General features: G+C 42.8%; 1 protein-coding gene across 1 annotated transcript in view; it reads right to left on the reverse strand.

Annotated features, from left to right (window-relative positions):
* The window catches only part of Barx2 (BARX homeobox 2), a 71,727-nt gene extending 57,112 nt beyond the window's left edge, over positions 1 to 14,615 (reverse strand). The window contains exon 1 of the mRNA XM_006994495.4: positions 14,033 to 14,615. Within this exon, the coding sequence (XP_006994557.1) occupies positions 14,033 to 14,219 (187 nt within the window). The 5' untranslated portion in view covers positions 14,220 to 14,615. The remainder of the gene's footprint in view (positions 1 to 14,032) is intronic.
* Between the last annotated feature and the right edge of the window lie 226 nt (positions 14,616 to 14,841).

The following is a 14,841-nucleotide window of genomic DNA, read 5'->3' on the forward strand; positions in this document are numbered from 1 at the left end:
GAGCATTTATAGATATGAAAACTATTCTTAGCTCACAGTATCAAAAAATAGATAGTGGGCCAGATTTAGCCAGCCCCTACACCCACCCATCTACAGAACACAGTAATGTATATAATTACAAAGACCATTTAGCTTCCTATACGCTTATCGTGCTTTTGTCCTTTCAGAACTAAGTTAATATTCCTTAATCAGTCATTCCTCCCTAACACAATGGGAAAGTAGGGGCTTGTTTTATCAATAACAGAATGTAAAGCATTCAAACATGATAGTCAGGGAAGGTCCACAGTAATCAGGCATTGGGAGCGGGCTGGTTTATTCTGGTTTGGTTTGTGTGCAGTGCCACAGGGGGAACCCAGGGCTTCACAAATGCTAGCCAAGCACTCTGCCTCTGTGCTACATCCCCATCCCAGGAAGAAAGGTGGTTTGGGCAGGATTTCCACCTTGATCCCTGCTTGGCCACTGTCTGTGTTCATCAAGTACACAGTTTTCTTGTGTGGCACTGCATGAATAACCGTGGCTGTGTTAAAATATAATCTTAAGGATCTTTCATGATCCAGGATGATGACACTCTTTAATGCATCATTAATGTGTGCGATAATTAGTCTACATGTGTGGCTGGGCAGGCTATTGCCCCATCAGAAATCAGTGGCTGCTGCAAGTTAGCAGGAACGCCTCTGAGAGGAGCACGTATGCACAGGGCTGTCCCCGGATACAGTATTCCGGTCTTGTTTTTAACATTTGTTTTCCTCCTGAGGACAGCAGGTGCTGAGCCAGCATCTCGGGACCCTGCTGCATTCCACTGGCTCGTGTCCTCGTGCCTGAGTTTTCGTCCCCCGTCTAGTAGCATTCCTCTTTCACCCCCACCCCATTCCTGACTCCTGTCCTCCCATGAGAACACACACACACACACACACACACACACACACACACACACACACACACTTTGTCTGGAAACACAAGGCTCACAGAATATTTTCAACAAGCTGCCGAAGGTCCGTAGGTTCAAGTGAATCCTGTCCTAGCTAGTCAAAACTCAAGGCTGTGGCTGGAGGTCCTCCAGAGACTTGACCACCCTCCTCGAAAACACTACCCTACCTTGCCATGGTGGCACACCCACGTTCTCTTACCCTCTCGCTTCCTCCTGCCTGGCCCCCACCACCATGAATGTGGAAGAGGACACTGGATCTTGTTTACAGGACTCAACATTTGAGCAGTCGGACAGATGCACTGCCCTGGCATAGCCTTTCCTTTGTGCCCCTGGATTCAGTCAGAACTGCTTGTCAGGGGACTTTTCTCACACTATAGGGAATCACCAAATAAAGTATCACCAGCAGATACTAAACGTTTTAAGATACTAGTGATCCTCTGAGACACAATTCCACAAAGATCCATGTAGAACTCTTCTCTAGGCAATCCCTCCACATAATGGCCATCCCCCATTACCACTTAGAAGATCACCAAAGCATTCACCACCCATTCAAAATTATAAAATAGCGGCTTTATGCAGAATGCACCCCAAATCACAGACCCAGAAATAAACCAGGAAAAAGCAAGTCACCCTCAAACTGCTATTTTCTTCCATCCTATCCAATTAGCAAAAAATATCTCTGTCAAGTTCTTTCCTCCTCATTCAGTATTCTGAAATAAAAGAACATGAACTCCTATTCTTCTCTAAAAGCTGATCCCTAAACTCTACTCTTATGGAAGAAAAGAAATCAAACTCCTTGAGGAGTTCTTCTCTTTTCCTAATACTGTTCTGGAGTCTCTAACACCCAGTGACGAAACATTTCCTATGGGTAATTAATCCTAAGCAACTCCCATTGAAAAGAAAGCAACAAAGCTCATTTTGTGAGGCTACAGTGTTGACCTGTTTGTGCCACTCATTTAAATTTATAAAACTCTGAGCTCCCATTGTAAAACAGAATAGTGGGAGGAATGAAACATACCTATTCAGGAAGACCTGAACTCAGACGCCTCACACAGACCACCCACGTTGCCCTAAAAGGCAGTCCGTGCAATGACGTAATCCAGAAGGGTGCCTAGAGTAAAGTGGGTTTATTTTTGAGAGAGAGTTAATTTTGCTTGAGTTTAATTCATAAATAATGGTAATCTCTCCCTAAAGGGCTGCGCCTCAATCAACTGAGAAGACACTCTCTTTATAAGATAATTATTTTTAATACAAGCTATCAATTACTGAGTGCTTTGTCTCCAGGAATGATGCTTAATAGCTTTATAAACACTTACCTTATTTAACTTAAACAACTAACCCTATTGTGTAGTCATTATTATCTCCATTTTATAGATGAGGAAATCAAGTGTCAGAGAGGTTAAGTGGCTGGCCTAAGGTCACACAGACAATAAAATACAAACCGAGGACTGTCTAACTAAAAGCCTGTACACAGTGTGCCTCCACTAAATAATTTCATGTGTCTGTAAACACGGGACACAAATTACATCAAATTTATCCTTACGTAGTTAGCCACGAACCAGTGATTCCTAATGTGTGGTTCCAAGAAACATTTTAAAAACAAAGATTGTGCCAGGCAGTGGTGGCACATGCCTTTAATCCCAGCACCTGGAAGGCAGAGGCAGGAGGATCTCTGTGAGTTTGAGGTCAGACTGGTCTACAGAGTGAGTTCCAGGACAGCCAGGGCTACACAGGGAAACCCTGTCTCGAAAAACAAAGATTGTGACCATTTTTTTAAATGAAATCTTGTCATTTACAGCAAAATTAATGAAACCAGACAGCAGTATATTGAGTGAAGTAAGCCAGGCAAAGGAAAACAAATTATGCCTGCTGATTAGAAACTAAAAATGTTGATCTCTAAGGAGCTAAAATGGGGTAGAAGATAGAGAGAAAATGGACAATGGGGATCAAAAAATGGTTAGATGGAAGAGGAAGCATCTTTATTCTATAGCACAATGGAAGGCTGCAGTTTATAGCCATCTATGACATATGCTGTGGGTAACTAGACGGACCTCAAAACACAGAGAAGTAAGAAACGTTCAAAGACATGGAAATGACAGTTACAGGTTTTCATCACTATATACCACATGATGCATTGAATTATCACACTATACCCCACATGCGTGTGTCAATTAAAATGGAACCAAGTGGCGGCTGGATCTGAGTTGCTAAGCATTCTCTATCCAGTTCATGACAATGAAGGACTGTAGATTCAACCCTTGATTCTTCTGTGAAAAGAAGTGAATCATAGCTCAATGCTGCCCAAGAGAGACTCAGGAACAGGTGAGTCACAGAAGCAGATGACGATTTGAAACTCCAGATAACTTCATTTCCCACCCAAAATCCCATTGCCTCATGAGACTTTTCTGGAATCACTGAAAACCTCAGCCACAGGGAAAATTTTGGACTTTGTTGTGTATATTATAAACACACACACACACACACACACACACACACACACACACGTGTGTGTGTGTGTGTGTGTATACATATATATATTATGAAGCCTGCATAAAAGGGGACAGATTTGAATTCTAATTTGCATGCCTAATAATCACATGAAGTATGTAACTTTACATTGAAAGAGACGTGTGGCCTAGTCTTAACTCGGCCATTTGCCCGTAATTTTCCATAAACAGTGGTAATGGGGACAACTTCATACAGGGTCTCTATTAAGTTCAACTGCCCTCATGTCTACAAGCTCTTAGCACAGGGCCTGGCACACAGCTGCCTTCCCCCCTCCCCATCCTAAACAGCAAAACACCTTCTGTTTAGGCTGATTGTTCCGAGCATCAAAGGCAGAATATTCCAGTAGAAAAACACATAGCTAGCCCTAGGACAAGGTGATCTGTCGCACTATGATCTGAAGAGGCAATTCAGAAAATTAGCTTTCAGTAGACTCAGCTGTCTAACGCACAGAGAGCAAAAGTGAGTTATCATTATATCCAGGAAAAACAAGATTAATGACACCCTCAAATAAAATCTCCTCAGAGATGACATACTAATTTTTTTAATTAAAAAAATTGAATCATGAAAAAGAAGTAACTTAGATAAAATGGCTTTTCTCCCCCCAGTTTGCTAATGCAAGCCCCATTCCCTGAATATCCTGAATATCCTACATCTTAATTCTCCTTGTCTCAAGTAGTTTACTTTTTTTGTTTGTTTGTTTGATAATTTGTTCTTTGAGACAGAGTAGCCTTGAGCAGGCTGGATCTTGCTGTGTAGACCAAGAGCAACGAGTACTCTTAACCACTGAGCCACCTCTCCAGCCCCTGTCCCAGGTAATTTCAACATGAAGGTTTAAAAGCAGATCTCAGATGTGATGCCAGTGAACAGACTTTCATAACTTGCAGAATGATGTCCCTTGCATTTTTCTCATAGACATACACATGGCTGCCTGGAAGCTCTTTGGAATTCAGTCACCCTTACCCTTATCCAAAGATGATTCATTTCTGCACCCTCCATGGATATATGAAAGTGTAGCTAGTACCAATCCCTGTGTATTCTGCTGGCTTCCTTCCATACATATATATCTGTCATAAAGCTTAATTTATTAACTACAGTAGTTGAGTAATAATAATAAAATAGAACAACTGTATTCATTAAAATTCATTAATTTTATACATACTATATTTATATAAGAGCAATGCCTCTACCAACATCTTATTGAACTGTTCTTACCCTTCTTGCCATCTTATGAGATATTAGCTGTATCTCTGCTCATACATTTATCTGGACGTAAAGGCATAGTCTGGTGAATGGGGGATGCTCTGGCAAATTCAACTCGACCAACAACTTCACATAAAGGAGGGCAAAGCTCACAAAGGGCTCTATTTTTGCCAAAATATCTAAAAGCAGTATTTCTAAATTAGACCTGCCATGCAATGATAATTAAAATGTCTGGACTGCTAAGAGAGCTAAATAAAGCATCTGCCACTAGAGTTGGCATTACAGAATAATGTAGTTGAGATTAGCACCTCCAAACAACAAGATGACCATTTATTACTGGTAACAGACATCTCTCTGGAGATCACCATGGTAACATTCATCCCTTCCAACAATCCCTGACACCACACACTGAACAGTTTTAAATTAAATATGGTTACAAAACATAAAGAAAACTTAAGATGACATACCAATTGTCTTATCTCCATTGCCAAAGAAACTACAATGTAAGGTTACATTTTTTCAATATTTAATCACAACTATCGTAGACAATTTTTGTAAATTAAAATACCAATACCAATGAGCTACTGGCCAAAAGCCAAGGGTAGCATATTACCATATCAGCAAATATTTATAAAAGTAGGATGTAAAGCAGAGGCAGTTTGTTATGACTTTAAGTGTTGTTAACAAAAAGAAATCCCAATAACTCAGACTTACATAATTATCAATACATATTAGCGGGCAACAACATTTAAGAGCTAAGAGTTCTAATAATTTCTTCAGAATTTTAGAGTTTCTTTACTTGCATGCCAAAGCATTGATGGGGTACAACAGTTACCCTGGAGAGAAATAACATTTTCAACCAGGCTGGGAAGGTGGGCAAGACCCCAACTCCAGCTTCAGAAGCCACAGTGGCTGTTCAGTATGAGCTGTTCATGTATCTAATTATAAAGCGACCTTTGCGTCCCCACTGTGAAACTGTCGACAAGCTCTGTATTTAAAAGCTTTTGTCTCAGGATGGAAAGCTACTGAGAAAGCCATCAAAGGTTCCACAAGATTAAGAGTTTCATGGATATGTGTGGTCCCATATCCTATCACTTTTCAATGTTTACATTATGAAAAGTTTCAACTATACACTGAAGTGCAAATATCATGGACATCTGTGTACCCACAACCAAGTGACAGATTTGTAATGCTTAGACTGAGTCACAGAAGGCCCTTTTAAATGGTAAACAATTACCTAGGAAAATAAAAATCTGCGGGTACCTCTCCCCACCACCACCCTCCCGCCGGCTAATATCCTGTACTGCACTGAATGTTTTCAGTCACCCTATAAATAGTACTGGGCTATACACACCAATCTACAGCTTGTTCATCCCCAGCATTTTTATTTCTAAAAATGATCCATGTTGACACAAGCACATTTAGTTCATTTATTTTAATTACTACATAAAGTTTATTGCATGATTACAGCACATGTTATTTTATTCCCTGAAAGGCCAGTTAGGTTGTTTGTTTGTTTTTAATTTTCCTTAATCTAAAAAACACAGAAATGAATATTCGTATCCATGTCCCAGTGCACATCTACCATGACTCCTCAAGGCACAACCTCTCAAGGCACTGTACTGCAGGGTACATGTATCCATGGCATTACCAGGAGCTGCCAACTGTTGTTGCTGCTGCTGTTGTTGTTGTTTTGCAGTAATCTAACCAAGACTGGCATCCTGACTCAGCCCCCACAAAGCCCACCACCACCACCAAAAAAAAAAAAATCTGATAATCCCCCCCAAAAGTAATCAGACTAAATAACACCCTAATCATCAGCGTCTGGGGTTTGAGAAGGTCCACTTCTTTAATCTTCATCCCCAACTGAGACTGCCAGATCCTCTGCTTTGCCTACATGGTGGCTATAAGACAGCGTCTCATTACATTTTCCTGACCACATTGAGGCTGAGCATCCCTGCATTTCACTGGCCATTTAGACCATCACTGTGACTTAACTTTTCCAGGTCCTCACTAGCAAATGGAGATAATAGTGCCCCCTCTCAGGGATGTTTTAGAACTGATTACAAAGCATTTGTTCCAGTGCTATAACATGTCAGTAGATTTAAAAAAAAAAAAAATCAGCTAGATGGCCTAGTAAGCAAAGGAGCTTGCCGCCAACTCTGACAACATTGAGTTCGATCGCTTGGATCCACACGGTGCAAGGAGAAAACTGAGATACTCATGCTATTATGGCTATGCATGTGAATAAGGAGGTTTGAAACAGAAAATGCTTCTGCCATTTCTCCCAAGTTTGTAGTCTCCTCTGGATGATTACTGCAAGCCTCAGAAAGCAGACTCGTTGCAACCTCTCTTGCTCAATCAAGACAGCTCCCCAAGATAAGAAGCCCGTCCTGTCTGTTTCTAGTGTCCATTCAGGAAAAGTGCAGCCAGCCACACAAGGTGTTACGTAAACTAGACCTCAGTCAATACACATGTGACTGGCCCCTTGTTTGTGACAGGATCATTATCTTGAATCTCAGCAATTGTTTTGTCACAGAGTAAAGGGAACTCTGAAAAACAGGGCGGTAGAGGTTGACAGGGACTTGCCATGCCCAAGTATTTCCTGGAGTGGAAATATAGCCAGGTCTTCATAAACTCCACTAGTCCCAAGGCCGTTCCATGTCCCCCACAGGGCCACAGTGATCTTGCATATGCAAAGAGAAAGGGTGATCATGCATTTATTGAAAAACTAAGTCATGTGCTATAAAAGCAATAATCAAAAGTGTATTACTCTGTGCAAGGTAGCGCACACCTCTAATCCCAGTGCTCTGAGAGCAGAGGCAGGCAGATCTCTTGTGAGTTTAAGGTCAGCCAGGTCTACAAATGGAGTTCTAGGCTAGCCAGGGCTACACAGTGAGACCCTGTCTCAAACAAACAGAGTATATTGAGCAGGCAGAGTGGCACCTATCTGTCTTCCCTCACTCAGGGGGCTGAGACAGTAGCATTTCAGATTTGATGTGGGCTTGGACAGTGAATTCCAATCTAATATAGAATACATAGTGAAATCTAATCTTTAAAAAAAATAAATAAATAAAAGGTGTGCTCTGCCCAGACTCGTGACATATTTAATGCCCTATGATCAATTGCCTTCACTTGCTTCTGACCTTTCCTTTGTGGACAGCTGTGCTCGTCTTTGCGACCTTAGCTGGCAGAGTCAGGAAACATACACAGCTGCATGCTAGCCCTATCTCGTAGTCCTGGCATCAGCACCCGCTGGTGACTGGCAGGGCCTCCTCGGATGTGCTTTCATATCACCTAAAGTTCATGATTACTATCCCCTGCAATCAATTTCAACTGGCACGCAGACACCAGAAACTCCTCAGTAACCACGCTCAGAGGTTCTCTCTCCTCTCCAGAACTGACTCCAGACTCAGCTGAAGCCCAAATATAATTAGACCGCCCTCTGAAACTATCTAGGTGCAAGGCTTTCTTCCTCACAGGAGTGCCAAGTTTCCACTTTCCAGAACTTAAACTGCCATATAAAATGCTCTAGCAAGGATGAGTAATTAGACACTGGAATGGAAAATTAACTGTGTTTTTATTTAGAGCACTTATTTTAACAAGACTTTTTTTTCAAACTATTATTAAATTGCAATAAAAATAAATTAAATTCTGAGAATTTACAAAGACATTCTGTTTTGAAAAAAAAAAATGAGCACTCTCCTGGAGAGTATTTATTTTATTTAATGCCATGAAGTCTGTGTAAGGTTCAGATCAGAATCTCATTATTAGTGAGTCCTAATGCTGATTCTATATCAGCCACACTTGCTGTGGAGAGATACGTTCGAAGCTCTCTGGCAGCTAAAACAGCGGGCACTGATGTGTAGGCCCCCTGGTCCTCTCTTTTCCCTGTCCTGCAGCTTGTGATAGACATGCATCCTTGCAGCAGAATGCTTTGTGAGCAGTCTATGGGCACCCATGGCTTTTGCAAGTTCCTGGGTAGGAAGGTGGATGCTGGCTCATCCAGATGTGACCCCATCTCAGGGGACACACTGGAAACAGTTCTTCTACCCAACAGAAATACCAAGCAAGTACTTCCTAAAAGAAGATGCACAAATCTCCTATCACCCAAATCCTTGCAGCCCTTCAATCGTATTCCAGTTAAGTGCTGGTAAACTAGCTCAACCATGAGCCACAAAATTTACTCCAGGACAGGACAAATGGCAGAAATGGGAGAGCTGACTCCCCCACTCCCACACAAGGTGACAAGCTTGGGCCATCGGAGCTGCTCACTTGTCATTTGCTCCTCCTGCAGCCCTCCCAAGCTCAGAAGCTCCAAGCCATCCTCCGAAAGAGAAATAAACCCTCAAAATGCTTTACATATGACATTTCATCCGCCGCTGCCGCTTATCCACCCCCCATGAATGGTAAATGATGGGCAGTTCCAGGCTGCAGGGAACTCCACTTAAGGTGCCTAGCATGAATCTAAGTAGAATCAGTGTTACCTGTTTATTGTCTGTGGACAGTGATTTCAGAAGCCACCTTTATTTGGTCTGTACAACAAAATGCTCTAAAATATCCTGTGGTAGAAAATGGAACCTGAGCAGCCTCAAGATTTCACAGAAATCGACTCTTTCTCTTTGTCTCTATTACCTTGTTTTTTTTTCCCTTTCTAGTCTCGCTTTACAATTTAAACAACCATTTCAATCCTTACTGCTTCTCATATAGACTGCTGCAAAACCTACAGTGTGCTAAAATTAACGTTACACTGTCTATATTTGCATTATAAATTCAGTCTTCCATCTCAAAGAATAAATAGCCTGCATGCCTGTATGTAACTGGCCTTATAAATGAGTATGTCTATGTCTGTGTGTGTATTCCACGCAAATATAAATATTCATTTAATTAAATTATTGAATTCAGTGATACCAAGGATTGTAGCAATGGAAGAGGCATTTTAACTCTGCACAAAATTTCCAATCTTTTTCCCACCTGCCATTAGAGAGATCAGCGGCAGCCCAGACTCTGCTGGTAAACAGTTCATAAGCTCTTAAAGCCAGTTCCTAAGGAACCCCTCAGTGTCTCAATTGAATCTCTTTAAAGAGAAATTATAAAATTTGAGAGGGGGTAAGTCAACAGCTCCTCTCCGAATCTATCCTGACCCTGAGGAAGTCCCCAACGACGCTGTATGTCCCTCAGTGTGTTCACCCTTCAAACAGCAATAGGAGAAACCACTGTGAGTAATTGTTACTAAAGCCTGCTTGCCTCTGGCAGCATTGATAACGATCATTTTCCCAGACCCTGCTTTACGTTTCTCCATTAACATTCCAGGGCCCAATTCTCAAGTTCCCAATATGCTACGGGATTTGGTCTCCAACTGAAGAAGCTGAGGTTTGGAGAATCAGTGGAAGGGACTTCATGAAGCAGTTGCTGGTTTTCTAACACGGCCACAGAGTCCTGCACGTCTGGGCCTCAGTTAACTTTTCACCAGTGTGACAACCCAGTCTCTGTGATAAATGTGCCCAAGGACACCACCCCAAAGAACTTGTTTCTCATGGACCCACCAGAGGATAAAATGTTCTCAATGCCACCTCCTAAGATAATCACCCTGTCCCAAACGCCCCTTTTAATTGGTTGACTGTCCCCTGGGTGCGACCGCACGAGTTTATCCAGGGTGTGTAACCAAGATACAGAAATCTTCCTGATTTCTGAGAATCCTGACAAGGGCAACGGTGTAAAAAGTGGATTGGATATGTTGAAACACCAGTGTGATGCTGGCACTCTGAAAAAAAAAATAGATAGATAAATCTATCTTCTGCTTGGGGAGATTGACCTCTTGACCCATGCCAGCTCCAAAGCCATGGCCAGGCCTAAAGGATTGACTCTGAAGGTCACGAATAGATTCAGCAGAACCATCCTACCCAAGAAGGGGAAAGGAGGTAGACTAAAGATTGTACTAGGATAATTGAAAGACACAGGTCTAGTGTCCAAATATCTGTATTCTCCTCCCCAAGATGAGCAAGTGGAAATGTAAGCTCCTTCTAAATAGCAACAATAAATTATAAGTAATTAATACTGTAGGTGTGTTTATCAATAACCTCACAGGAAAACCCTTAGGGTGAACTGTTGCATGTTTGTGTTTGTGGAACAAGTTACCTGTTTTCCCTGAACATTCCTCAAATTTAGAAACTCTGACCATCTCTAAAGATTTCAACACAGAGGCAATGTTTTCAAAAATTCCAGTGCCAATGGCTTTACAATCTAGTCCACTGTGAGGGGCCAGTTTTATTCAAATGACTTTCCATCAAGAGTTAATGACAATCTAAAACAGACAAATCATAAAGTGTACCTTGTTTGGGTAAACTTTGGATCACTGCCTCCACCCTAATGTTTGAGAGATGATTACTGACTTCCCATTGGCAATATATTTGACTCTGTATGAGGATTACTGTTATCAGTTTTAAAGATAAGACGTACAGGTCACACACACAATTAAGTCAAAAGTATTCTGACAGTGTGGACAGCAAACTTTGCTTAAATGGAGTCTTTCTTTAGATTTTTTTCTTTTGTAATTTAATGATAAACTTTCTTTAGTTTGGCTTAAAGAGAACAATTCTCCTCAGCATCTATTAAGGTAATTTAGGGGGAACTACTGGGAAACAAGATTTAGAGACCACTCTCAAAGAGTAAAATTATTGTGTTTTCAGTAAGGGGCCTGTTAAACAATACTTTTTGATGATTAGTATTCCATCAAGGGGAAAATGTTTAGTAATAAATTACTTCCAGGTGATTATCTGACTAGTGAAAAAGATTTCCATTCCTCTGTTTACATAAATACATACTCATCTGCCTGAGGAGATTTGATATCATGCATTGCCACTTGGATTACTAAATCAAGCAACATGGACTGCTTAATTAGATAGAAGTCTTTTAAATGTGGCTTTTGTTCCACTCCTGTACTGTGTGATTATTGTACATGCTGGTAAGTCAATTTCTAGTCTTAGTGTCCAGTCTTTTGCCTGACAAAGTTCTCTTCTGCTCCAGTTATGTAAGCTGGTGGACATGGGCAAACTAAAAGATGAGAAAATTCGGTAACTTTAATTCAGTATAAATTTCCACTTCCTCTGAATTTCTTGTACACTGCTCCTGCCACACAAGCTAAAAATCTGTCTCTACACAGAAAAATAAGTTGCTGTTTTGTTATAGATACCAGCAACTTATGGTTTCTATTTTTAATTGATTTTTAAAAGATCATACTTATCCTAGCTAAGATTTCTGAGCCTGCCTTTGACAGTTAAAAAGTGCAAAGGGGCTCTGAAAACATGAAGCCCCAGAGAAGTCACTAATGGACTTCCCATGATCTTACATGTAAGGCTTCCAGTGAAATCGTAAACCCATGGAAGGCTTAAGATCCGAAAGTATGAACTGCTGTAGCCAGTTTTTATGAGTTTAATTCCACTAGCAAATCCTACTTTCTATATTTTAAGTCTCAACTACAGCAAAATCAAGACGCATTTTGAAAGGAACAATCCAGAGGAAGGATGGGAAAATAAGGCAAGAAAAGCACAGCCAAGAACCCCTTCTGCTGCAGACCATCAAGGAACTTCTAGGAGCACAGGACTAGCCTGCAACGAGGACGTCTGTCAACTCACTTTTAGCACTCACAAAACTGCCTTTGAATCATTACATTTTCTCTGTTTTATTTCCCACACAAGGTTCAATAAATCATGGAACTTACTCAGCCTAGACTGACTGTATGATGATTTTCTGGGCCTTTTTTTCCCTCTCTTTTTCCAGCAGGTTTGTTTTTTTTTTCTTTCATGACCCAATTCTGTGACTCCTACAAGCCATGAAAAGCTGCCTTAGAATTATGGCAGAGCCCCTGAAAGTCAGCAGGTACTAAACCACCCCTAGGTCCTCAGGAACTGTATTTTCCTCCCAGGAGTCTCTCTCCTGGGCAGTGACTGAACAGGGTGCATAGGCGTCTGCCACATACACAAATCCTCAATGGGATTTCCATTATTGTAGCAAATAGATGTTCTTAAAAGAAGATTCAGCCTACTTCTCCCAGCCCAGCCTATTCACAGACCACTCATCATGTGAGGCACCACATATAGCCGACACACAAAAGTAAAAATGTCAACATGATGGATAGCTCTTGTGTTGTTTCTAAAATCTCTTTTGTGTATTTTATTTATTTCCTTGTTTGTAAAATTCAGTATTACAAGGTTTGCTTTAGGATAACAGATCCAATTCTATCTTGCTGACAAAATGTGTAATATTAATTTTATAGCCAAACAAATGTAGGAATATCTTGCTTTTGGAAGGTCCTTGCTGTCAGTCGAAGCAAGGGAGAAATGAGATTCCAAGCGTTATATTTAGCAGCTTTTTATCCCAACAGTTCCCATAAGAGGTCTTTGAGAACCACTGTAGCACACACTTCAATTTTTCAAAATAGGATTTCATGAACTTACTTCACGGCAGTCATACAACAAGCATAATGCCACAGACCCCTCTCCTTTGGAAGCAATAAATGTTTGCTTTTAATGGAAAGCATGGTGAAGAATTTCTTTGAAAAAAAATTTTGCCTCAACTTTTATTTTTTTTCCTAGCTACTCCCACGGTTTTTGGAGCCTGAATTCCCACCCCGCCAAGAACGTTGAAAGCCGGGCCTTCTCTCACTGCACTCAAAGTGTTTTAAAGTCTTTGGATTGGTTTCCTACATATCTACGTTTTCAGTATTATTACTAAATTCTGTCTCTTTCCTATTGGTCTAGCTTTTGTGAAGAGGGGACACCGGGTCTGAGAGATATTTTTACTGTTACTAGTGTTGGTTTTAGTCACTTAAAAGAAACAAGGGGTTGATTCTCTGCTTGTGTCAAAACGCAGCATAGTCCAAAACTACTTCCCCAAAGAGAGATCAATTTAAGTCACGTTCGGTGAATTCAGTAGTTTGTTTTGAAGCCCAGGAAACAGATTTACTTGTAAAATTACAAAGAAGACATAAGAAGTTGGGCAATAAGGGGAAGACCACCAAACTCAAGTTGAAACCGACAAACGCACTGCGTGAAACCACCTAGGCACTGAATCTGGTCAAGTGTTTTGAAGTTTCTCATTGGAACTCCATAGCGCCAGAAAGGAGGGAGTTTTCTCCAAGAAGCAGGACCCGGCGCTACGGAGGTGTCCCACTCCAAGGACCGTTTGGTCTTAACCTATCTCACATTAAGTACCTGCCCGGGCCGGGGTTGCAAACGCTTCGTTTTTGAAGGTCCGCCGCTCGCGAGTCTGTTCTACTTACAAGGACGCAGGAAAAGAATCCCTTGGTCCCTCTAGCTCTCGGTTTGAAAAGCAGCGGCCGGCGACCGCACAAGGGCGAAAGTACCACAGCCCACTATCTCCCAACGATTGTCTTACCGGTACAAGAGTGCAGGGGCTTGGGTCGCACCACCAACGACGGGCACACAGAGTAAAGGGAAAGTTTCTCAAAGTAGTCGCAGGTCTCCTTGGAGAGGATCTCATCGATCATGAAAGTCTTGTAGCGCCGCCTGGCTGCTTTGAGCTGGCCGGGTGAGCTCAGCCTCAGTTCCGCGTGGCAGTGCATGGTGAGCCCGGACTAGAGCCTGACGACCTGAGTGCTGCGAGCGCCGGGTCGTGCGGGACCGCGGGGGCTGGTGCGCGCGGGCTGGGGCCTGAGCCCCGCTCTTCCGCAGCCAGAGGGGCGGCGGGGCCCGGGGAGGAGCGCGGACCAGTGAGGGCACGGGCGCGCCTGCCTGCAGTGTCTACACCCACCCGCGGAGCAGCATCTTTGACTACAGCCTTTTTGGGACACCGCAGCTGTCAATCAGCGCGCACTTCCTGCAGGGCCAGGTGCGGAGCGCGAGCCGAGGGGCGTCGGCTGCTACCCCGCCCCTGCGTGTCCGTGCTGTCCGGGCGCTGACCTGCGCACCCAGGGTCGGGCTGCTCGTGCTCGCCGCCTCCCGCCGGTCCGAGTCGAGCGCTCCGCACGCCGGCTCTCTATTTTAAGACACTCGCTTCGGCTCTCCTCTCCCCCCTCCCCCAGGCTCCAGGTGTGTGTACCGGGGTGCGCGCGCGCTTGTGTGTGTGTGCACGCGCAGTACGGCCGGCGCGCGCCGCCTCCTCCTACGGTCCTGGCGCCCCGCCGCCGCTTTTCCGAGCTGCATCTTCCTCTGTCCCCGCTTAGAGCTAGTCCTGCCAGAGGGGGC

This window comes from Peromyscus maniculatus, chromosome 7, assembly GCF_049852395.1.
Source record: "Peromyscus maniculatus bairdii isolate BWxNUB_F1_BW_parent chromosome 7, HU_Pman_BW_mat_3.1, whole genome shotgun sequence".
NCBI lineage: Eukaryota > Metazoa > Chordata > Mammalia > Rodentia > Cricetidae > Peromyscus > Peromyscus maniculatus.